This window comes from Grampus griseus (assembly GCF_964374135.1).
Source record: "Grampus griseus genome assembly, chromosome: 19".
Classification (NCBI taxonomy): Eukaryota; Metazoa; Chordata; class Mammalia; order Artiodactyla; family Delphinidae; genus Grampus; species Grampus griseus.
The window spans coordinates 28,271,181-28,295,267 of NC_139013.1; the positions used below are offsets into that span (position 1 = coordinate 28,271,181).

Sequence of the window (24,087 nt, forward strand, 5' to 3'; positions counted from 1 at the left end):
AGACTGATTGATTGTGGAGTGATGGGGGGAGAGAATGTAGTGCTCCAGATCACCATTTGTGAGGCTTGGTCCTGGACTGGTGGTATAGGGTCCTAGCGGAGGAAACTGCTGAACCACTGTGGAGGGAAAGGGGAGCACATGTGGAGGTGGGGGGGAAGCAAAGACAAAAAAACTGTCCACTCAGACTTAACCTTCAAAACAAAATACTGAAATAATTAAGGAAAACAAGTGCAAAGAGAATCAACAATGTGAATAAAAATTCATTCCAGATGAGATTAATTTTATAGAAAAGTCAGTCAAAGACTGAAATAATTGTGTTTAAGAAATTCAAAGGGATAAGAAAAGGCATCACATTGATAAAAATGAGATTTAAAAATGCCCCCAAATGCAGAAATGGAACAACAACGGCTTTACATGGAAAACAGCCAGGTACAAATTTTGGAAATGAAAAGTATAGTCATAGAAATAATAAACTCAGTAGATGGGATGAACTTTAGCCCTGATACAACTGGAAAGAGAATTGATGAATTGGGGGAGACTACTGAGGAATTCACCCACAATGTAGCATAAAGAGACAAAAGACTGAAAAAAAAGAGAGAGCAGTTGGGAGACTTGGAAGATAGATTGAGAGATTCCACCAAATGTCTAATAGTAGTTCCAGAAAAGTAGAATGAAGATTATGATGGAGAAACAAAATCTGAAGAAGCAAGAGTTGAGAATTTTCCTTATTTAAAGAAAGACATGAGTCTGATACTCTGAGCAATACCATCACGTTGAAACTGGAATGTGAGGGATATAAAGAAAAAAAAAATCCCTAAGAGATTCACACTCCAAAAATGCAGTTTATATACAAAAAGAAGGTTCTTGTTAGTAACAGTAGATGCTAGAAGACAGGGGAATAAAGTGTTCCAAGTGCTAAGGGAAGATTATAGTTAATTTCAATTTTTAAAATCCAAGTAGCCTTTGATTCAAGCATGAGGAAAAAGTACAGATATTTTCGGCCATAAAAAAGACTAAGATGGGCTTCCCTGGTGGCGCAGTGGTTGAGGGTCCGCCTGCCGATGCAGGGGACGTGGGTTCGTGCCCCGGTCCGGGAGGATCCCACGTGCCGCGGAGCGGCTGGGCCCGTGAGCCATGGCCGCTGAGCCTGCGCGTCCGGAGCCTGTGCTCCGCAACGGGAGGGGCCCCAGCAGTGAGAGGCCCGCGTACCGCAAAAAAAAAAAAAAAAAGACTAGGAGAGTTACACTCTGACTCTCACTAGGAAAACTGTTATATGTTGCAATTTAACAAGAAGAAAAGTGAACGTAGAGGGAAGGTTTTTAATACAAGAAAAAAGGGTGAGCATAGAAATTGATAAAACGTATTGGCAAATTCACTTAATTATTGGTTTAAAATACTACTTTTCTGTTTTAAAGTAAGTACAAAATCAGAACTGTAGATAACAATTATTAATGAGAATGTGAGAAAGGAGGAAGTAAACCATGTGATCTGATATCAGAGACTCTAAAGAAGACACATTACTGGTATCACTAAGAATAATATGAAAATATGATACATTTGAGAACTAAGTTATGTGAAATAGATATTTAGAAAAATATACATTACTTAAATTGCCTCAAGTAGTAGAAAGTCTGACTAAAGCAATGAAGGAAACTGAACGATAATCCAAAGTTTACGCCCCAGATGACAACAGGTCCAATTTTGCATATGCCATATTATCCTCACTTTCCCCCTTCTCTTTTGTAAAAACGTTTTCTTGATAAGTGTTCACACGTGTATATACTTTTTAAACCACCACCGGAATCAAAATGCTGCACATATTCATTACACCCTATAGTTTCTTTGTGCCTCTTGGTAATCCTTCCCTCTTCCTTTCATCCCTGGCCCCAGGCAACCACTGATCTGCTTTCTGTCACTGTCGATTAATTTGCATTTTCTAGAGTTTTGCATGAATGGAATCATGAAGTATGTACTCTTTGATTTGGCATGGCTTCCTTCACTCAGCCTAGGGTTTTGAGATTTATCCATGTTGTATGTATCAATAGTTTATTCCTTTTTATCACTGAGTAGTGAATTTTTGTATTGATATAGCACAATTTCTTTTTCTGTTTTTCAGTATACTACAATTTTTTTGTCTCTTCACTTGTTAATGGACATTTGGGTTAATCCCAGTGGGTTGGCAGTTACAAGTAAAGCTGCTGTGAACATTTTTGTACCCGTTTTTGTATGGACATGTGCTGTCACGTTGCAGGTATATACCTTAGCTTTTTAAGAAATTGGCAGATTGTCTTCCAAAGTGGTTGGAACATTTTATTTTCATGAGAGCAGTGTATTAGAGTTCTAGCTTTGAGAGTTTTGAAAGTAGAAGTTGGTGAATTTGATGTTTAGTTTATTTTTCTTTTGTGGATTGTGCTTTTGGTTTCATATCTAAGAAAACTTTGCCTTTGATTACCCTAAAGACTCAAAGAATTTGTCATATGTTTTTCTACTAGTGTTATAGTTTAGGTTTTATATTTATATTTTGGATTGGGTTTTATATTTATATATTTATTCATTTAGAGTTAATTTTTATATATAGTACAAGTTGTGGATTAAAGTTCTTTTGTTTTTTAAATATGGATCTCTAATTCTTCAAGTACTATTTGTTGAAAAGATTTTCTTTTTCCATTGAATTAACTTTGAATCTTTGTCAAAAAGCAATTGACCATAAATAGGATGGACTATTTTTGGATTCTCTTGGTTACATTTATTCCTATTTTCCAGATACTTCATTGTTAGTGTAAAGAAGCACTATAGATTTCTGTGCATTGATTTTTTATCCTGCAACCCTACAGAATTTGTTTATTCTAACAGTTTCTGGTGGAGTGTTGAGGATCTTCTGTACATAAGATCATATCATCTGCAGAGACAGCTTTACTTCTTCCTTTTCGATTTGGATGTCTGTTATTTCTTTCTCTTGCCTAATTGCTTTGGCTATGGCTTCTAGTATCATGCTGTGAATAGGCGTGGCGAGAGTGGGTACCCTTGTCATGATCTTAGAAGAAAAGCTCTGAACCTTTAGTATGATGTAGCTGTGGGGTTGTCCTATATGGCTTTTATTCTGTTGAGGTACATTCCTTCTATACCCAATTTTTTGAAGAGTTTTTATAATGCAGGGATGTTGTATTTTGTCAAATGCTTTTTCAGCATCTATTGAAATCATCATATAATTTTTATCTTTTATTCTATTAATGTGGTGTATTACATTTATTGATTTGCATATGCTGAACCATCCTTGCATCTGAGGGGTAAATCCTATTAGGTCATAGTGTATGATCTTTTTAATGTGCTGTTTGCTAATAATGAGTTTGGGAGTATTCCTTTTTCTTTAATTTTTGCAAGAGTTGAAGAGCATTAATTCTTCTTTAAATGTTTGATTCACCAGTGAAATCATATTTGTTGGGAGGTTTTTGTTTACTCATTCAGTCTCCTTACTTGTTGTTATTGGTCTGTTCAGATTTTCTATTTCTTCATGGTTCAATCTTCATGGTTCAATCTTGGTAGATGAATGTTTCTAGGAATTTATCCACTTCTGTGTTATTCAGTTTGTTGGCATATAATTAATCTTAGTAGTTCTACGATCCTTTGTATTTCTGTGTTATTATTTGTAATTTCTCTTTTTTCATTTATAATTTTATTTACATCTTCTCTCTTTTTTCCTTAGTAAGCTAAAAGTTTGTCAATTTAGCATATATTTTAAAAAAACCATGTGGTTTTATTGATTCTTTTTGTTTCTTTTTCTTTTCTTGTCTCTCATTTATTTCTGCTCTGATCTTGGTTATTTCCTTCTTTCTGCTAACTTGAGCTTAGTTCATTCTTTTTCTAGTTCCTTTAGGGGTAAAGTTAAGTTGTTTATTGGAGAGCTTTTTGTTTTCTTAATGTATGCATTTATCACTATAAACTTCCTTCTCATAAGTGCTTCTCCTGCATCTCATAAGTTTTGGTATGTTGAGTTTCCATTTTTGTTTGTTTCAAGATAGTTTTAAAATTCTCTTTTTATAGCTTCTTTGATCTATTGGTTGTTCAGGAGTCTGTTTTTTAATTTGCACATGTTGGTGTATTTTCCAACTTTCCTTCTGTTCCTGCTTTCCAGTTTCATACCATTGTAGTTAGAAAAGATACTTGGTATGATTTTAGTCCTCTTAAATTAGCTAAGACTTGTTTTATGGCCTACCATACATCTGTCCTGGAGAATGTTCTTTGTGCACTTGAGAAGAATGTATTCTGGATGGAATGCTCTGTATATGTATGTTAAGTATTAAAGTATACTTAAAGTATAGTTCATGTCCAACGTTTTCTTACTGATTTTCAGTCTGGATAACCTGTTGTTGAAAGTGCAGTACTGAAGTCCCCACTATTATTGAATTGTTGTCTGTTTTTCTCTTCAGATCTGTTAGTACAGTTGACCCTTGAACCACATGGATTTGAACTGCACAGGTCTACTTTTATGCAGATTTTTTTCAGTAAATATACAATCAGCCCTCCATATCCATGGGTTCTGCATTCACAGATTCAACCAAGCATGGATTGTGTACTAAATTTGTAATTTGTGGTTGGTTGAATCTCTGGATGTGGAACCCATGAGTACAGAGAGCCAACTGTGGGACTGGGCATACTTGGATTTCGGTTTCTGAGATGAGTACTAGAACCAATCTCCCATGGATACTGAGGGACGACTGTATTTGTTTAATATATTTAGGTGTTCCAATGTTGGGTATATATATATTTATGATTGTTATATCAGCTTGATGAATTTACCCATCTATCATGGTATAATGACCTTCTTTATCTTTTATTGCTGCTTTTGAGTTAAAGTCTATTTCATCTAAGTATAGCTACCCTATACCCTAAGTATAGCTCTCTTTTTGTGTTCTTAAATCTTAAGTGAGTCTTTTGTAGGCAGCAAAGAGTTGTGTATTGTATTTTTTTTAATCCATTTGGCTACTCTGTGTCTTCTGTTTGGAGAATTTGATCCATTTACATTTATTTATTTATTTTTTAAAATTTATTTATTTATTTATGGCCGTGTTGGGTCTTCGTTGCTGTGCGCGGGCTTTCTCTAGTTGCGGCAAGCGGGGGCTACTCTTTGTTGCGGTGCGTGGGCTTCTCACTGTGGTGGCTTCTCTTGTTGTGGAGCGCGGGCTCTAGGTGCGCAGGCTTCAGTAGCTGTGGCTCAAAGGCTCTAGAGTGCAGGCTCAGTAGTTGTAGCGCATGGGCTTAGTTGCTCCGCAGCATGTGGGATCTTCCCGGACCAGGGCTCGAACCTGTGTCTCCTGCATTGGCAGGTGGATTCTTAACCACTGCGCCACCAGGGAAGCCCCTCCATTTACATTGAGAATGATTATTAATAGGAAGGGACTTACCAATGCCATCTTTTAAATTGTTTTCTGGCTATTTTGTAGTGCCCTTGTTCTTTTCTTCCTCTCTTGCTGTCTTCCTTTGTGAATTGATGATTTTCTCTAGTGGTATGCTTTGATTCCTTTCTCTTCATGCTTGTGTATCAACTGTAGGGTTTGGCTTTATGGTTAATATGAGGTTTACATAAAACATCTTATAGATGTAACAATCTATCTTATGCTGATAGTTGCATATAAAGACTACCCTTTTATTCCTCCCTTTTATTTTTCTGATGTCAAAATTTGCCTCTCTTTGTATTGTGTATTCATTAGTAAATTATTGTAGGTATAGTTTAAAAAATATGTTTACTAAACTATTTCAGTCTTTATATTAGAGATAAGTGGTTAGCACATCACCATGTTACAGTATCAGAGTTTTGATTTTTACTATGTATGTTATCATTGTATTGTATATTTCCGTATATTTTTGTGTTATTAATTTAGTGTCCTTTCATTTCAGCTTACAGAATTCCTTTCAGCATTTCTTGTAAGGCAGACCTCATAAAGATGAATTCCCTCAGCATTTGTCTGTTTGGGAAAGTCTTTATTTTTTCTTCATTTTCAAAGGACAACTTTGCCAAATAAATTCTTGGTTGGTAGTTTTTTTCTTTCAGCACCTTGAATATATCATCCCACTGTCTCCTGGTCTGTAAAGTTTCTGTTGAAAATCCAACAGCGTTATGGGGGTTCCCTTGTAGGTAATAGGCTTCTCTTGTTGCTTTTGAGATTCTCTTTTTTGTCTTTGAGTTTTGACAGTTTTATTGCATTGTATTTTGGGTTAGATCTTTTGGGGTTGAATTTGTTTGGGGACCTATGAGTGTCATGAATTTGGATGGCCAGATCCTTCTCTATATTTGGGAAGTTCTCAGCTATTATTTCTTTAAATACGCTTTCTGCCCCCTTCTCCCTCTCTTTCCCTTCTTGGACTCCAGAGGTTCACAGACTGCTTCTCTTGATGGTATCTTATAGTTCACGTAGGCCTTCTTCACTCTTTTTCATTTTTTTCTTTGCTTTCCTCTGACCCGATAATTTCAAAAGTCCTGTTTTCTCTTCACAGATTCTTTCTTCTGTTTAATCCATTCTGCTGTTGATACTCTCTGTTGCACTTTTTATTTCATTCATAATTTCATACATTCAGCTGTATTTTTCAGCTCCATAATTTGTTTGGTTTCTTATCATTCCTGTCTCTTTGTTTAACTTCTCATTTTGTTTGTGAATTTTCTTCCTAAATTCTTTGAATTGTCTTTCTGTATGTTCTTGTAGCTTATTGAGCTTCCTTAAATCAACTGTTTTGAATTCTTTATTGGGCAAATCATAGACCTCCATGTCTTTGGAGTCAGTTACTGGAAAATTATTGCTATCCTTTTTTTTTTTTTTTTTTTTGCAGTACGCGGGCCTCTCACTGTTGTGGCCTCTCCCGTTGCGGAGCACAGGCTCCGGACGTGCAGGCTCAGCGGCCATGGCTCACGGGCCCAGCCGCTCCGCAGCATGTGGGATCTTCCCGGACTGGGGCACGAACCCGTGTCCCCTGCATCGGCAGGCGGACTCTCAACCACTGCACCACCAGGGAAGCCCTATTGCTATCCTTTGATGGTGTCCTGTTTCCTTGATTTTTCATATTCCTTGAAGTCTTACATTTTCTGTCTTTGCATTTGAAGTAGCACTCACTTCCTCTAGTCTTAACTGAGTGACTTCCAGAGGGAAATTCCTACTGTTTGCCATGATAGGTATTCTGAGGCTCTCTCAAACCTTCTTGGATACCCCTGTCCCACATTTCTTGCTCCCTCTTGTGGGAGAATTCTTAAGCTTGTATACCTTCTCTTAGTCCTGCAAAGCACCAGGCTGAGTACTGACAGCCTCCCTTTTGCTTTTCCAAAGGCAGTGCTGAATGCTCAGATTTGTGGTCTCTCTCTGTTCCACAGATTCAGAATGGCTTTCTGAGCATGCTCACTAGAGAGCATGAAAAAGCTTGCTCTCACCACCATCAGGAGTGTGCATACCTGCCACAGAATGGGAGAATGGGAGTGTTTGTGAGTGAAGCTTACGGAGAACTGGCAGTGCCCATGGTCCAGTTGGGGGATCAGCAGATGGGACAACCCTAGTGTCTTGTGAGTGGGCCCCTTGATGGAGTCCATGATGTGGTTAATAGGATATATGTCCCTTTAATACATTCATTCCAATCCCTGGCTACTGTTCTCTCAGCCTCTCACGCTCCCCCTCCTCCCCCCGACCCCAGTCATGCAGCTCATGATTAAGTGAGAGAGAAATGTGCCTCTTTGGTAGCATCCCACACAGCTGGAGGAGCTGGCTACCCACTCACACGGTTTCACTTTTTACTGTGGGAGAAATCTCAGGCCAAGACGGATTCTCTTAGCACTGAGCTGTGCTCCCTTGTGGGAGGGGTGATGTTGGTACGTCAAACCATTCCTCTTACTCTCTCCAGTGTGTCCACTCTTGGATATTTGTGCTCAAACACTGTGCTGGAACTTCTCCACTGAACTCCTCGACTTCCACAAAGGCTTTCTTTTCTGTGGGTGATTGTCTAAGTCGGTGTTCTCCAGGGCCTCCTGGACCTTGGCTGAGAGGAGCTGGGGCCCATTCCTGGGCCATTTCAGGGGCCACAGCTGGGATTGAGGTCTGTATGCCTATTTCCTGACTCACAGGTTGACAAGACTTCTCCTGGGTCCCTGGAGTGTGGTGCTGGATCACACAGCTCCCACAGAAGGGACTTTTGTCTGTGGTTGGATGCTACATTGTTTTTGTTGAGGGGGGGCATACAATCAAGTGACGTCTTACTCGGCCATGTTCCTGACATCATTCTCCCCCAGGCAACATGTTTTTTTTAATGATTTGAATCCTTTTAAATATAGTGATATCAAGATATGGTCTATCTTGGCAAATGTTCTACGTGTATTTGAAACAAATGTGTATTTTGCTGTTTGGTTAACTGTTATATAAATGTCAGTTAGGTCAAGTTAGTTTATGGTGTTGTTCTGTATTCTTACTAAGTGTTCCGAGTACTTGTTCTAGCATATTGAGAGAGGGGTGATATTGACTGTAATTGTGGAATCATCTACTGTTGGCCCTTGAACAACATGGGTTTGAACTGTGTGGGTCCACTTATAACGTGGATAGTTTTCAACAGCAAATACTATAGTACTACATGATTCTTGGTTGGTTAAATCTGGAAGCGGAGGAACCGCGGATACAGAAGGCCGACTCTAGGTTATATGTGGATTAACCCCTGTGTTGTTCAACGGTCAAGCATATTTCTGTTTGCTAGTCTATCAATTTTTGCTTAATGTATTTGATAGATCTGTTATTAGTTGCATAGATATTTAAGACTGGTATGTTCTCTTGATGAATTGATTCCTTTATGATTGTGAAATGACTCTTTTTGCCTCTAATAATATTTTTTGCTCTGAAGTCTATTTTGTCTAGTGTCAGTATAGCTACTTCAACTTTCTTTTGATTAGTATTACTGTGGTAAATATTTTTTTTTCATCCTTTTACTTTTTAAAATATTTTTTATTGTGATAAAATATGCATAAGACTTTTTAAAGTGTACAGTTTTGTGGCATTAAGTACATTCACGTTGTTGTGTCCATCCTATTACTTTTAATTTATTTGTTTCTTTATTCTTGAGGTCAATATCTTATAGGCAGGATATAGTTGGATATTGATATTTAGAATTTAATCTGACAGTCTCTTCTTTTTAACTGAATTGTTTAGACTGTTTACATTAAATGTGATTGTTTATATGGTTGGATTTAATTCTACCAGTTTACTTTTTGCCCTTTGTTCTCTTTTATTCTCTATTTCTGTTTTTTTGGTTTGATTTTTCATGATTCTGTTTTATCTCCCTTGTTGGCTAGTCTCCTATAACTCTTTGTTATTATATTATGGTTGTTTTAGGATTTCTAGTATCCATCTTTATCTTAATAGATTCTTCCTTGAAGTAGTACTATTGCACTTCACATGTAGTTTAAGAATCTTACAATATACTTCCGCTCTGTTTTAACTGTTGTGTTATTGTTATTACATGTTTCACTTCTACATATATTATAAACCCAGCAGTGTACTATTATTTTTGCTTTAAATAGTTGTCTTTTATAAAGATTATATAGTAAGGAATAAAGTCTTTTCTATTTCAAATGTAGTTATTATGTGTGATGCTTTTTATTCTCCTGTGAAGACTCAGATTTATCTAGTATCATTTTCTTCCTATCTGATGGTCTTCCTTTATCATTTCTTACCATGAAGCACTGCTGGTGTTGAATTTCTACTTTTATATATCTGAAAAAGTATTTATTTTGCCTTTGTTTTTGGAAGATGTTTTGGCTTGGGATAGAAACCTAGTTTGACAAATTTTTTTTTTCTCTCAGTTATTTGAAAATGTTTCTTCACTATCTTTGGGTAACATGCTTTCCATGAGATATTTCATGTTATGATCTGTTCCTGTGTACTTACTATTTCTTTTTCTCTGACTGCTTTAAAGATTTTCTCTTTTTCACTGATTTTAAGTAATTTGATTATATTGTGCCTTAGCGTTATTTCCTCATTGTGTGTGTGTGTGTGTGTGTGTGTGTGTGTGTGTAGTTCTTTGAACAACTTGAATCTGTGGATTTATAGTTTTCATCAAATATGGAAAATTCTTGGGCAGTATTTTTCTTTCTCCCATTCTTTCTCCTCTTCTTTGATGACTGTAATCATATGTATTAAACTGCTTAAAGTCATCCCACAGCTCACTGATACTCTAATAATTATTTTTTGCCTGTGTTTCCATTTGGATAATTTCCACTGCTATGTCTTGTTTTCACTATTCTTTTCTTTTGTAATATCTAACCTGTTTTGAATCCTATCCAATATATTTATATTTCATCTCAGACATTGTGGTTTTCCTGTCTGGAAGTTTAATTTCTTTTTCTCTATTAACCATGTTCAGTCTTTTCCCAACTTCTTGTACTTATGAACTACAGTTATGTCACTATTTTTAATGTACTTGTCTCCTAATTCTGTCATCTGTGCCATTTTGGGGTCGGTTCCAATTGACTGATTTTTCTCTTCATTATCACTCATATTACCTTGCCTTATAGTCTTGTCTTCCTTTCCATGCCTTGTAGTTTTTGATTAGTTTGATCTTTTCAGTCTTACTTTTAAGCTGTTTATAAAGGAATAGAGCAGTAGTCCAGGGCTAATTTTATACCACTATTGAGGCAAAATCCTCCTGAGAATTCTTCCTGATTTGTGGATTATGAGTTTTTTTTCACTCTAACTGGATTTTTGGTCTACTACAGCATAGGCTCCCATTATTAAGAACTGAACAAGAAATGCTAAAAAAAAAAATTCTTGAAAACATTGTAGAGCTACCAAAGCAGCCAGGACTTGAGAGTCCAGAAGTAGTGGTTATAAGCATTGGTTTTAAGTTTAAAAAATAGAATTGATTTTAATTAAAATTACTTAAAATGTTTACATTTATATGTGTTTTTTTTAAAGTGAAAGATTGAACACTTCTTGAAAGATCAGATTTCTCTTGTTTCAGGGTTGTGTGGTGGAGTGTAGTGGAAATTACCTTTATACTTAGGGAATGAGATTATGAGTTGTGACTAGTAGTGTAATTTTTGCCAGCCACTTTGTATCTCTGGATGGGCCTTTGTTTCTTCATCTGTTCTAAACTTTCACAATAATTTTTATTTTTATCACCAGTGTAGTTAATCGAGGCATTTTATATATATAAAGTTTTATGGAGAGTTTTTATACAGTTCTGCTGTAGTTCACCCAGGGAAATTAATGTCTGAATTTCTTATGTACATGGCATAAAGTATAATTTGATGGGTTACACATAGGATTGCTTATAAATAATTCACAACTAATAAATAAAACTGTCCTTTTCAGACATGGGTAAATAACAGTAGCAAGTGGTTGCCAAAGCGTATTGAGGGTTTTTTTATGTACTTGGCAATGGTCTTAGATCTCTACATGTACTACTTCATTTATACGTCACAGGGAGATACACCAGTCCCAAATCATATATTTACGCTGGTAGTACTGGTGTTAGAACTAACAGTTAGGCTTCTTAAATGCTCATGCTTTGTTATAGACCCCTTCCTCCATTTGAATGCCATTTTCTTAATATCTGCATAGTTTATAGTTTATAAAATGCACTAATATATATGATTAATTTTATTTCATCTTCACAACACCCTGTGAAACAGGGTTTTACAGATGAGTAAAGTGAGGTTTGGAGAGGTTGATTCAGGTGTGGTATCACATCTAGGAAGTGATAGAGTCGGGATACAAATTCTACTCTTCCCTCCAAATTGTTTATTTTTACCGTGCTGTATTTTCAGTGAGTAAAGGAAAGCAAATGCTCTTTGTTGAGATACTTTTGTTTCTTTTTAAAAGCAAATATAGAATATGGGTATATGAAATATTTATTTATACTTCTTTTGGCTTAACTACTTCTCACTCATCTTTCTGGTATTAGTTTTGATGTGTCTTCCTTGGGGAGATTTCCCTTACTTATGCTCTTCCCAAGGACTAGGTCAGTTTTCCTACTTATTATTTGAAACCCTCAGAAGATCAGGTGCTTATTTTTATATTGAACATTCATAAGCCTTTATTTGTGATTATATTTTGAAGACTCAGACAAAATTAATTTTTTAATGAACCTGACAAAATATGATTCATAGTTTAAAAATTATGTGGAAAATGAAAAATGGATAAAGAATAGGGGCTGTTAGCATAATCTGACGAGGCTGAAGAGACAGCAGTGGGATGGAAAATACACTTCATCTGTGAAAGATACATCTTCACATTAGGAGTCATGATCCAGTTAATCTTTTTAAGTAATACCTGTAAGATTCGCAAGCTATATGCCTATTTGACAAGATATGGAAGCTCAGATACAGCTTAACTTTTCACAGTGAGTCAGAAGCTTATTAGGGTTAAAGTTTCTGACATCCAACCTTTATGGTTTTGAGTTGCCATGTGTTTTACTTAAGGCCTTGTGTCTGTGTACCCGTTCCTTGCAGGAGCTACGGAGGTGGTTGTAGCCCTCATGGAGGGGTCTTCAGAGCTCCTCCTGCAGGTGGGAGAGCTGAGGCTTTGCACTCCCTCTGGCTTTCTGTGTGGCATGTGTGAACAGCTTGATGTATTTGACACCAGGGTGACAGCAAAGAAGCTGTGAGCAGAGCAGTGTGCTGTAAGGCCCAGCTGTGTGGATTTATCTGCATCTCAGGCGGAGGAGCAGCAGTTAGCCAGATCTGACAGTCAAACACGAGTGCCTTCTGCCTCCACTCCAGAGTGCATTTGAATGTCGTGTGTGTTTACTGACGGCTTGACATTTGACACAAAGAAATTGTCAGAGCTGTTTCTCTTCCCCCTCTTCACTCTTTACTGTGCTAGTCTACAAGTCTACCCCTGAAATACTTTAGCATACATCACAAAAGTATGCACTGTCTAATATAAAGCCAAAAATCATGTCATGTCATCTTCATCTTTGTACTGAATTCCACGTGAAGAATTAATAGGTAATACACTTGAGTTGATAATTGGTAATATGTTGAATAGGCAATATGTTTACAGAGTTCAAAAATCAAAACAATACAAAAGGAAATACTTTGTATAGCCTTACTCCATCCCTGGCCCCTTCTAGTTGTTTCCTACCTCTGCCCCTGAGAGAGAACCACTTGAGTAGTTTGTCACATGTCCTTTATGTTTCTTTATGCAAATACAAGCAGATATTCTTTCCCTTGCCTTTCACTTCCCCATGTGTCCTGGAGAGCTCTTTGTTTCACTAAAGGGAGCCTCCTCGGTCTTGTTTACTGTTGCTTTGTATTTCATTGTGTGGATGTACCAGCATTTATTTAACCATCCTCTGTGGATGGACACTGGCACTGTTTCTAATCTTTTTTTTTTAGTTGGGATATAATTCACACACCATAAAATTCAACCTTTTAAGTATGCAACTAAGTGGTTTTTAATATGTTTCCAAGCTTCTGGTCTACAAATAGTGGTCCAGTGAGTAAACTTGTACATACATTCTTCAGAACATGGTACAAGTAAGAAATTAAAATCCTTACAAGTAGGATTTTGGGATCAAAGGGAATGCATTTGAATTTCGATAGGAGTTGTCAGTTGCCCTGCATCGGAATTGTACCCTTGTGCACTCATGAGTATGAGAGGACTTGTTTCTCTATAGTTATGCTCAAAGTGACTATGCCTTTTTATAAAGCAATCTTAATTTTTAAGAAATGTGTGATGTTCATGAACTACCAGTTTAATCTAATAATCATTCCTGATTGACTTCACCAAGGCAAATATGACCAAAGGTTCTTTTTAAGTTGATAAATAGTGCTATTTATAATTGATCTCATTAGTTAATCAGTAGAATTACAGGTTGTGAATGTTGATGTACAGAGCAGGTTTCATCTGTATGGCCTTAAGTTGAGTGATTTCCTGACCCCGTTCTCTCCCGTCATAGAGATATAACAATGCTCACAGTATTAAAATTAAAATTCCCAGTGGAAAAAGACCACTTATATTCTGCTTGCTCTATGGTAGGAACATTCCTGTAGAATTTTATCCTTTCGGATACCTGCACCCCAGTGTTCATAGCAGCACTATTTACAATAATAAGACATGGAAACAACTTAAGTGTCCATCAACAGATGAATGGATAAAGAAAATGTGGTGTATATATATGTATGTGTGTATATATAATATATAAATATATATATACACACACACAATGGATTATTACTTAGCTATAAGAAAAGAATGAAATAATGCCATTTGCAGCAACACAGATGGACCTAGTAATTGTCATACTAAGTGAAGTCAGACAGAGAAAGACAAACATCATATGATATCACTTAGATGTGGAATCTTAAAAAAATGATATAAATGAACTTATTTGCAAGTAGAAATAGACTCACAGTCATAGAAAACAAACTTATGGTTACCAAAGGGGAAAGGGAGGAGGAGGGATAAATTTGGAATTTGAGATTAACAGATACAGACTACTATATATATAAAAAGGAATTTTATCCTCTTGATACAGCCTTACAGGTTATGATGTTTTCTGTCTGTCTGATGCACTGGACCTCAACTGAGCTGAGAAGTGGTTGTTTTTATAATAATTTTACTGAAGTATTTATTATAAGTGGAATTTCAGCCTCCAGTGGTGCTTGTTCATCTTTGGGACAGGTCTCTTGCTGTTTAATCTGGTCAAGGTGGAATATGTAATTCCTAATAGAAATCTGTACCTTTGTGTTCCCTATTATATGCAGATTAGCTTTATGGACTCTCCTGAAGAGATTTTAAGGTGGTATTTGTAAGGTGGAGCCATCTCAAAGTCTGAGATATCATGTGCATTTTAATTGTTCAAGCCTTTAACATCTTTTTAAACATTAAAACTTTTTGGGGGGCATGTAAGTGTTCTGTCTATAGAAAGGACTGGTAAAAGATTCATAGGAAAATGCAGGCTTTCCTGAGCCTGAAGTGAAAATTGAGGTATAGGTTTTGATTAAGTTTGTGATGGACTGCATAAATGTGCAAGTATAGGCATGAAAACATCATTAGTTCTTTCTGTGTCCCAAATAATGACTAATGTGGAAAACAGATAAACCTCTTAACCAATGATTTATATAAACCAATGGTTTGTGTTAGTATTATGGGTCCTTTGTAAAGGAAGATTCTTCATAGTTTAACTGGTAAGCCAGTCTTATCATTACAGATGAGAAAGTACCTTTTAGACAAAGCAGAAAGCTTTAATTATATAAACAGACTAGAATTTTGCATAAGAGTAAAGTTTACTCTTTTGCCTCTCTTAGGTCAACTGGTTGCTATTTTTCTATTCCCTTTTTTCTTTATTCACTTTGGATAATTATAAAAAAGATCCAGAAAGGACTTGAGTTCTGCCTGAAGGGGTATTTGCTCTGGACTACTCTGTGATGGGTTGGTGTGAGAAGGCTGCCCAGAGATGGGAGAGGATGATTCTCAGGGCTACCATGTCTGGTTGAGCAGGTTGTTCACTGCATAAAGACAGTGCCCATTGGGACAGGTTGGGGCTAAAATCCAGTTTGTGTTCTCCAAGTCATGCTGTAGGGAGTAGGGGCACATCAACCCAGAGTAAGACACACCATTTTCTAATTCTTATAAAAGTGCCTTAATGGCTGACAACAGCCTGAATAACACATTGTACTGCAGTTTTATTTGTTTCTGCCTTTTCTGTTTTTTTCTTTCAGAAAATTTCTGTAGTATATAGGTGATTTCTATGTGTATGTGTGTCTGTGTACACACACACATATATATATATATATATGCTATTTATATGCCACGTACACACACACACATATCACACATGCTTGAATATAAGGTTAGATATTCTTTGAAAAAATCCCTCATAAGGAGGGTGTCATCTTGTATGTATTTGGTTCCTTATAAAGTACTTTATAATGCGGGGTCGTTTCTTAGTTACCTTGTTTGAACAGCACGGGTACTATTTGGAAGACAAAGTAGCTTGAAATGGCTTCAGACAACACTAGTTGTGGGTGCTTGAAAAGATTTCTTTATCAAATTGGAAAAGAAAAGAAGCAAAGATATTCAAGATACATTTAGTAATTATTCTAGGGATGAAAGATCACTTTTAAAAAGTAATGTGGGGCTTCCCTGGTGGCGCAGTGGTTGAGAGTCCGCCTGCCGATGGAGGGGACACGGGTTCGTGCCCCGGTCCGGGAAGATCCCACATGCCGCGGAGCGCCTGGGCCCGTGAGCCATGGCCGCTGAGTCTGCGCGTCCGGAACCTGTGCTCCGCAACGGGAGAGGCCACGACAGTGAGAGGCCCGAGTACCGCATAAAAAAAAAAAAAGTAATGTGTAAGTGGATATGATCTCAAATAAATGTATACAGGATGAATAAATTCTCCAAATACCCTGACGTTATGTAAATGGGTACTTGTGGCTTGGTTGGAGAGTTTCAGTGATGGTAAGGATTCGAAAACTGCTGTGTCTCAAGCAGATTATACAGACAGGAAAATTCGTTCTGGAAAACTGATTGGATGATTAAATTTGAGTTTGATTGGATAACTCAAAAGGTGACTCTAGTGATGAAGAAAAAGACCCTGATGTTAAAGATACATGTCAAGAGTGAAGCAAATTGTTTCCTGAAATGTGAGAGTGAATAAAATGATTATGTCTAAGTTAATGTTTTATATGATGTATAATTTAAATGCAAGTAATTAAATGAATACATTTTATAATTGACTTTTGACTAATTTCTCTCTCGAAAAGTTTGTACATTCAAGTTGGCTAAATTTTGGAGGGTAGTCTCTTATGGGAAAAAATAAGGGATTGTCTTATGTTTTGGGTCAGTTTATATTCAGTCACCTGTAATCATTATTATTTTTAAACAGAAACTGAGGCTTCTTGAAGAGCTTGAAGACACTTGGCTTCCTTATCTGACCCCCAAAGATGATGAATTCTATCAGCAGGTAAGGTCTTTTAATATTTGTCAATTTGCACTGATTTTTTCCTGCTCTACCTTATTTTACCTATGAAGCCACTGTGGTCTAGAGAGGTTAAATGAGAGGTGAAATGGTCTGAGTCGGTCATCCAGTGTCTCCTTACCCCCAGAATATATAAATTCCTGCACAATCTGCTTTCTGCTCTGAACTTAGTGCTTTAGCATAGTCGAGTGTCTTTTCTTCCCCAAGCATTCTGCGTTCTTCCTCACTCCTTGCTTCTGCTCCTTCTGTTTCTTCTGCATAGAATATTCTTTTGCCCCTTATCCTGTTGCCAGATGACTAATTTTTCAAGACTTCACTTAAACATCGCCTCCTTTGTGAAAGTTTCTTTACTTACCTTACCTACTAATAGAATTGACTGCACTCTCCGCTGTGCTCCTTGTACCTTATAAATAACTTGATTGTACCTATCACATTGTATTGCAGTTGTGCGATTCTGTGTCTCTCCCCCTGAATGAGTCAGCACTCTTTCAATTGCAAGTGACAAAATCACAAACAAATTCATTGTGACAAAAAAGGGAATTTATTGACTTACTTAACTTGGATGTCAAGGAGCACATGGCCGAATCCAGTTTCTCGAAAGATGTCATCTGATCACTGTTTTTCTGTTTCTCGGCTTGGCTTTTTTCTGTGTGGCTTCATGCTAGATAGGCTCTCCCCTGATAGTACAGGAGGACTCTGACAGCCCAGGGGGGTATGTGGTCTTAAGCACATAGGATCTTAGAAGAAGGTGGTGATTTCTTTTTTCCTGGTCTGTCTGATTCCCCCAGTAATGATCTCGTTGGCCTGGTTAGAGGCATGTGCCTATCCCTGAATCAGTCATTGTGTTCAAGGGAGTGAGATGCTCCTGTTTGCCTGGCCTAGTTTCTGCACCCACTCTTGGAGTAGGGTTGGAGTATGACCATTCCCACTCGCATTGCATGGAGTGTGAGTCAGAGGTGGATGGTTTTCCCAAAGGAAAACTGGAGCCCTGTTCCAAAGAAGGAAAGAAAGGCATGCTGAGCAGTAAAAATAGTACCTTTTCATCTCTTCTTTCCTATTAGAATGTTAGCTCTTGGGGTATAAGAATTGGGTCACATCAGCTTGGTTTCTCCAGCACCTAGCATATGCTTGTCGTGCATATAGCTGATTCTCAGTAACCATGGAAAGAAGAGAGGAAAGAACGAGCTTACCCGTCTAGAATCCCAGGTCTCTCGTGCATTCTCAGTTCCAGGACATCATCTGTCATCTCCACTGTCATTAGAACTTCGCTACCTTTCACCTGGACAGCCCTTTTATGGATTGCTCTAGTTTTGCCCCTCTTTAAAGCTGTAGTAAACTTTTTTTTTTTTAAACCAAAACATAAATCCAAGCATGTCAACATTCTGCTTCAAATCCCACAATGGTCTGTGGCCCGGCTCCTGCATTTCCAGCCTCGTCTTCCCCATGTTTTTACCTTTGTACACACACTGGGTTTGGGCAGTAGCTCAGACTAGCTGTGCAGTATTATATTTTGGGTCTTCCTGCTACATCCTTTCCATCTTCCTTCCTTGGAGAACTTCTGCGTTACCTGTTATTAGTAACAGCTCACGTGTCATCTCCTGTAGGATGCTTCCCTGACACGTCTATAGCCCAGAGGTTGTCTCTGCTCTCTCTTGTGTGCACTTGTAGTACTTCATGTGTACCTTAGTTATCTCAGGTCATTGGAATGATTTTATATGCTCCTTTCCCTCATTCTCTGTACTGTATATAGGGCCTGGCACCTAGTAGGTATTTAATTAGTTTGCTTGAATGGATGAATGAATTAATGTATGCATTAGCTCATTTAAAAAGCAAGACAGATATAATAATATCTGGTGTGATTTTAGTTTTGTTTTACACACAAATGCTCCTCCCCAGGGAGGTGGCCTCTAGAACCATCTGCGGGACTGATACAGAAATGTTATTTCCCAGACTGGTAGACTTCTCTATTTTGAACTTTTCTAGTTTTCCAAATTATCTAAATGAACATGTATTCTTTTGTAATCAGGAAAAAAATAATTTTAAAAAGTATCCTTAAAAGTATCCCAAATGTAATCAGTTCTTAAATCCTTGCTAATATTTTCATAGATAGGAGCTTCCTGGTACATGGTAATGCACATTATTATAAAGCAACTTCTGAGCCTTTTTAGCTTTTGTATGGTGAAAGTAGTGCATGAACAATTAAACAAGGATAGCCCAGGTGCTGTGAGCCAGCCATATGCTGAGCCACAAAAGGAGACTCCAAGGCAAACAGAACAACTATCAAGGCTTCACTTTTTAAAAAATTTTTGAACCTTATTTAATTTATTTTTTTATACAACAAGTTCTTAATTAGTTACCCATTTTATGCATATTAATGTGTATATGTCAATCCCAATCTTCCAATTCATCCCACCACCACCACCGCCCCGCCACTTTCCCCGCTTGGTGTCCGTACGTTTGTTCTCTACAGCTGTGTTTCTATTTCTGCCCTGCAAACCGGTTCATCTGTACCATTTTTCTAGGTTCCACATATATACGTTAATATACGATATTTGTTTTTCTCTTTCTGATTTATTTCACTCTGTAGGACAGTCTCTAGATCCATCCATGTCTCTACAAATGACCCAATTCCATTCCTTTTTACGGCTGAATAATATTCCATTGTATATATGTACCACATCTTCTTTATCCACTCGTCTGTCAATGGGCATTTAGGTTGCTTCCATGACCTGGCCATTGTAAATAGTGCTGCAATGAACGTTGGGGTGCATGTGTCTTTTTGAATTATGGCTTTCTCAGGATATGCCCAGTAGTGGGGTTGCTGGGTCATATGGTAAGTCTACTTTTAGTTTTTTAAGGAACCTCCATACTGTTCTCCATAGTGGTTGTATCAATTTACAATCCCACCAACAGTGCAAGAGGGTTTCCTTTTCTCCACGCCCTCTCTAGCATTTGCTGTTTGTAGATTTTCTGATGACGCCCATTCTAACTGGTGTGAGGTGATACCTCACTGTAGTTTTGATTTGCATTTCTCTAATAATTAGTGATGTTGAGCATCTTTTCATGTGTGTCTTGGCCATCTGTATGTCTCCTTTGGAGAAATGTCTATTTAGGTCTTCTGCCCATTTTTTGATCGGGTTGTTTGTTTTTTTAATATTGAGCTGCATGAGCTGTTTATACATTTTGGAGATTAATCCTTTGTCCATTGGTTCGTTTGCACATATTTTCTCCCACTCTGAGGGCTGCTTTTTCATCGTTTGTAGTTTCCTTTGCTTTGCAAAAGCTTTTAAGTTTCATTAGGTCCCATTTGTTTATTTTTGTTTTTATTTCTATTACTCTAGGAGGTGGGTCAAAAGGGATCTTGCTGTGGTTTATGCCAAAGAGTGTTCTTCCTATGTTTTCCTCTAAGAGTTTTATAGTGTCCAGTCTTACATTTAGTTCTCTGATCCATTTTGAGTTTATTTTCAAGGCTTCACTTTTATCTTGCTAGTAAGACCCACAACAAACCTGATACCAATATCTAATCACTTTAAGTGCACCTTATAATAAGGGAGTGCTTCAGCCAAACCTTTGTAAAGTAAATCTGTTCTCTTAAAAGATGAAGTAAAAATACTTTTTTAATGACATGAATAAATAAAAAGTTTAGACCTGACATTGGGTCCCTTAAACAGGTCCTAGCCGCAGGAATGCCAACCCAGCTGCCAGTCATAAAAACAAGACTTTTTGCAGGGTCCATATTGGGTCTGTTTATTGACCCTTACGAGGTGCCAGGGACTGTGCTCAGTGCTGGATGAAGGCTGTCACATTTCATCCTCACAGCAGCCTCATTCCTTCGTTCTACAAATACATATTCAGCAGCTACTCTTCTTCAGACTCAGGGTGTTTAAGGTAGATACTGTCATTCCTGTTTTACCAATCTGGCAGAGCTTGAGTTCAAGCCCATATTTTTTGACTCTGAAGACCCAGGCTCTCTCTGCTACACCGTATGCTTCCCAGTATATCGTGCTCAAATTCACAATGCCTTCAGAGAAGTTTTTTGGTTTCTTCTGATAAGGTCATAGAGAAAACCAGTGAAAGAAAACAACAGCAACAACTCAAAGCAGAAGAGCAGAGAGAACCTCTGTTGGTTTACGATAGAGCACAAGGAAATGAATTACATAGAAAACAAGCTCTGGATTCCAGATATAGGAGTGCTACCCCTCTTATCCTGAGACAGTGCCACCCTCCTTGGCATTCCCCGTTTTGTGCCTTCCATCTGCCAGCTTGCCCTCAGTGCTTTATATGGATTTGCTCATTCAAATCTTATCACAACCCTCTGAGGCAGGTTGTTCTTAAAACTCCATTTTAGAGATGAGGCTCAGAGGCACCGAGAGGTTTAAAACTTTGTTCAAGATTTATAAGCACGAAGTGTCAAAGGCCAGGATCGAGGCTGTCTGGGTCCTGGGTCTGACTCATAAGCGCTGTCCTACTGTATCTCTTGGTGCTTCTGGAATTGCTTTGATTTTATCCCGATGGTCCCAAACCTCTGTGTCCATCCCTTTTCGTTCTTGTGACCTGTGGGGCTCCGATTCCAGCTTCCTGCTGGGTGGCTCTACCCAAAAGTCTTGCAGAGACGTCTAACTCAACGTGATCCATATGTATTCATTATTTACTTAATTCAACAAATGTATTTAGCTCTCCTACTCTGTGCCAGGTAATGTTCTTGACATTAGAGATGAAGTTGTGAAAACCGACAAAAGATTCTTGCCTTCTTTGAGCTTATCTCTTGTGGAGTCTGGTAGGGTTGGGGATGGGAGGGAAGGAGGAGAGATTAAAGAAATAAAACTGAAAGATAAATATTGGAAGGGAAGACTGGTATGGAGATGGTAAAGGACGTAAGGGGGGTAGAGACTATAGGTGGGGGATTGCAACTGGGGTGGTCACAGAAGGTCTTCCTACAGTGATATTTGAATGAAGACCTTATGGAGGTGTGGGAGCAAGCCATGTAGTACTTGCAGGAAGAATATTCTGGACAGAGGGAACAGCAAAGCCTCTAAGATATGTTTGAGGACCAGCAGCTGAGGCTAACACATCTGGAGGGAAGTGAGAGAGTTGGGGAAAGTAGAAGGAGATGAGATCGGAGAGCAGTGGCCCAACTCTACAGGAACTTGCCGTCTACAATGAGTACACTGGCCGTGACTGAGTGAGAGGAGAAGACGTGACAGGGTTTGGAGCACAAGTGCGACAGGATATGACTTACATTTTACAGGAATCCTGCCTTCCATTCATTCCCTTCTCTACTGTCATCCCTGTTGTCCAGTTGTTCAAATCGGACCCTTGCTGTCCTCAGCTTCTCTCCATGGCTTCCCTAAGCCCTAAGTGGTTTCTTCTCTTCCAGTCCCACCGACACTGTGTGAAATCAGGTCCTCATCTGTCATCTTCCACAACCACAGTTTTAAGAGTCTCCTAGTTGGTGTTCCTTATGCCCGCGCCAACACCATCAGAATTGTGTTCCGATAAATATGGCAGACTTGTCACTCCTTGCTTTGTAAATTTTGTTGGGTCTCTCTTGCCTCTGAGGTCAAGTTCAAACTCCTCTGCATACCCTACAAGGCCATTGACTGTATGGCCCCAAACAGCCTCCCTGGTCTAGTCTCCACCCCATTGCCTGACATAGCGTCCAGCCTCAAACTCCTGTCGTACAGAGTTTCTCACTACACCTTGGCTTTGCTGTGCCTGTCATCCTTTCATGCCCTTGTACCTGTTGTCCCCTGGGTCTAGAGTACCCACATCCCCTTTTCTGTCTGGTGAGTATCTACTCATCCTTAAAGACTTTGTTTAAATACAGTCCCTTCTGGGATAATACCAGGAAGTCCCACTTGTGTAACTTTCAGAATATATTAAAAATTGGAACGCTTCTCACCACCTCTGCCGTGTACACCGTGGCCAAAGCTACCACCATCTCTTTCTCAGATGGTTGCCATGCCTAACTTCTTCTCCAGACTGTTTTAACATAGCATCAGTAGTAGTGTCCTTCTTAAAACATATATCAGCTCACTAGACTTGCTCAAAGCCCTTCAGCGGCTTCCCATCTTTGCAGAGTAAAAGCCTAGTCCCTGACAGTCACTTACAAAGCAGGGCAAGATCTGGCTCCTGACTGCTTCTCTTCCCTCATTTCCTGCTTCTCCCCACCTCCTCCTCTTCCCACTCTGGCATTCTTGCTCTTCCTGGAATAAACCAAGCACACTCTTGCCCCAAGGCCTTTGCACTTAATGTTCCCTCAGCCTGGAAGTCTCTTCCCCCCAGCTATCTGCAGGGCTTGAGTGCTCCTTTCTTGCCTTTCTCAGCTCAGATGGCACCTCATCAGAGGCCTTCTCTGCCCATCCTGTGTAAAATAGCGACAATCACCCCGGCACTCCTATCTTACTTACTTGGGTTTGGTTTTCTCCGTAGCACATATCACAGTCTAAAATACATCAATACACAGTAATACAACAATACACAATCTAAAATATAAAGTAAATATATTTCATTAAACAAATAATACTAAATAAATAAGTAAAATTCTCTCTCTCTCTCTCTCTATATATATATGTATAGAATGAACTATATATACTATATACTTATACTATATATATAAATATGAGCTCCCAGAGAACATACAGAAGTTTTGCTTTCTCTGTATTTCCAGCACCTTGTGCTTTGCAAATAATATTTGCTTGATAAATATGTATTCAATAAATGAGAATTGTCCAGACTCCCTTCCTAATAATTTATTTCCTGCTCCCATACTAGTATATTCATACTTCTGTTGTGAGAAGTCTCAAATCTCTAACTCCTGGTCCCTATTTCTGTTTCTCCTGTTAAACTATGAGATGCTCTGTAACAGGACCTAACTTGTTTTTATCATTATACTTACGGCACTTATACAGCGTTTGGTACAAGTGGATATTCCATAAATTTTCCATAAACGAAAAATGAACTACTGAATGAATGAGTGAACACACATTTTGTGTCACTTTGTAGCACATGACACATGATCACGAGACTCCTTGTGAGAGCTGTAGCAAGGCCTGGGCAGTGACTTGGGAAGAGTGCCTACTTCTTTTGGGAGACGGCTCAGCATCTTGCAGCTGGGAGCTAGGCCAAATAAGTGTCTAGCCC

The 24,087-nt window shown here is 38.3% G+C and overlaps 1 protein-coding gene across 3 annotated transcripts in view; it reads left to right on the forward strand.

The window, feature by feature from the left end:
• The window catches only part of FTO (FTO alpha-ketoglutarate dependent dioxygenase), a 375,598-nt gene that overhangs the window by 80,707 nt on the left and 270,804 nt on the right, over nucleotides 1-24,087 (forward strand). For 2 of the 3 annotated variants that reach the window (XM_082676524.1, XM_082676523.1), the window contains exon 2: nucleotides 16,852-16,929. In XM_082676524.1, the coding sequence (XP_082532650.1) occupies nucleotides 16,852-16,929 (78 nt within the window). Of the gene's footprint in view, nucleotides 1-16,308; nucleotides 16,425-16,851; nucleotides 16,930-24,087 lie in introns of those variants that run through there. The other variant, XM_082676522.1, reaches the window with a different exon arrangement.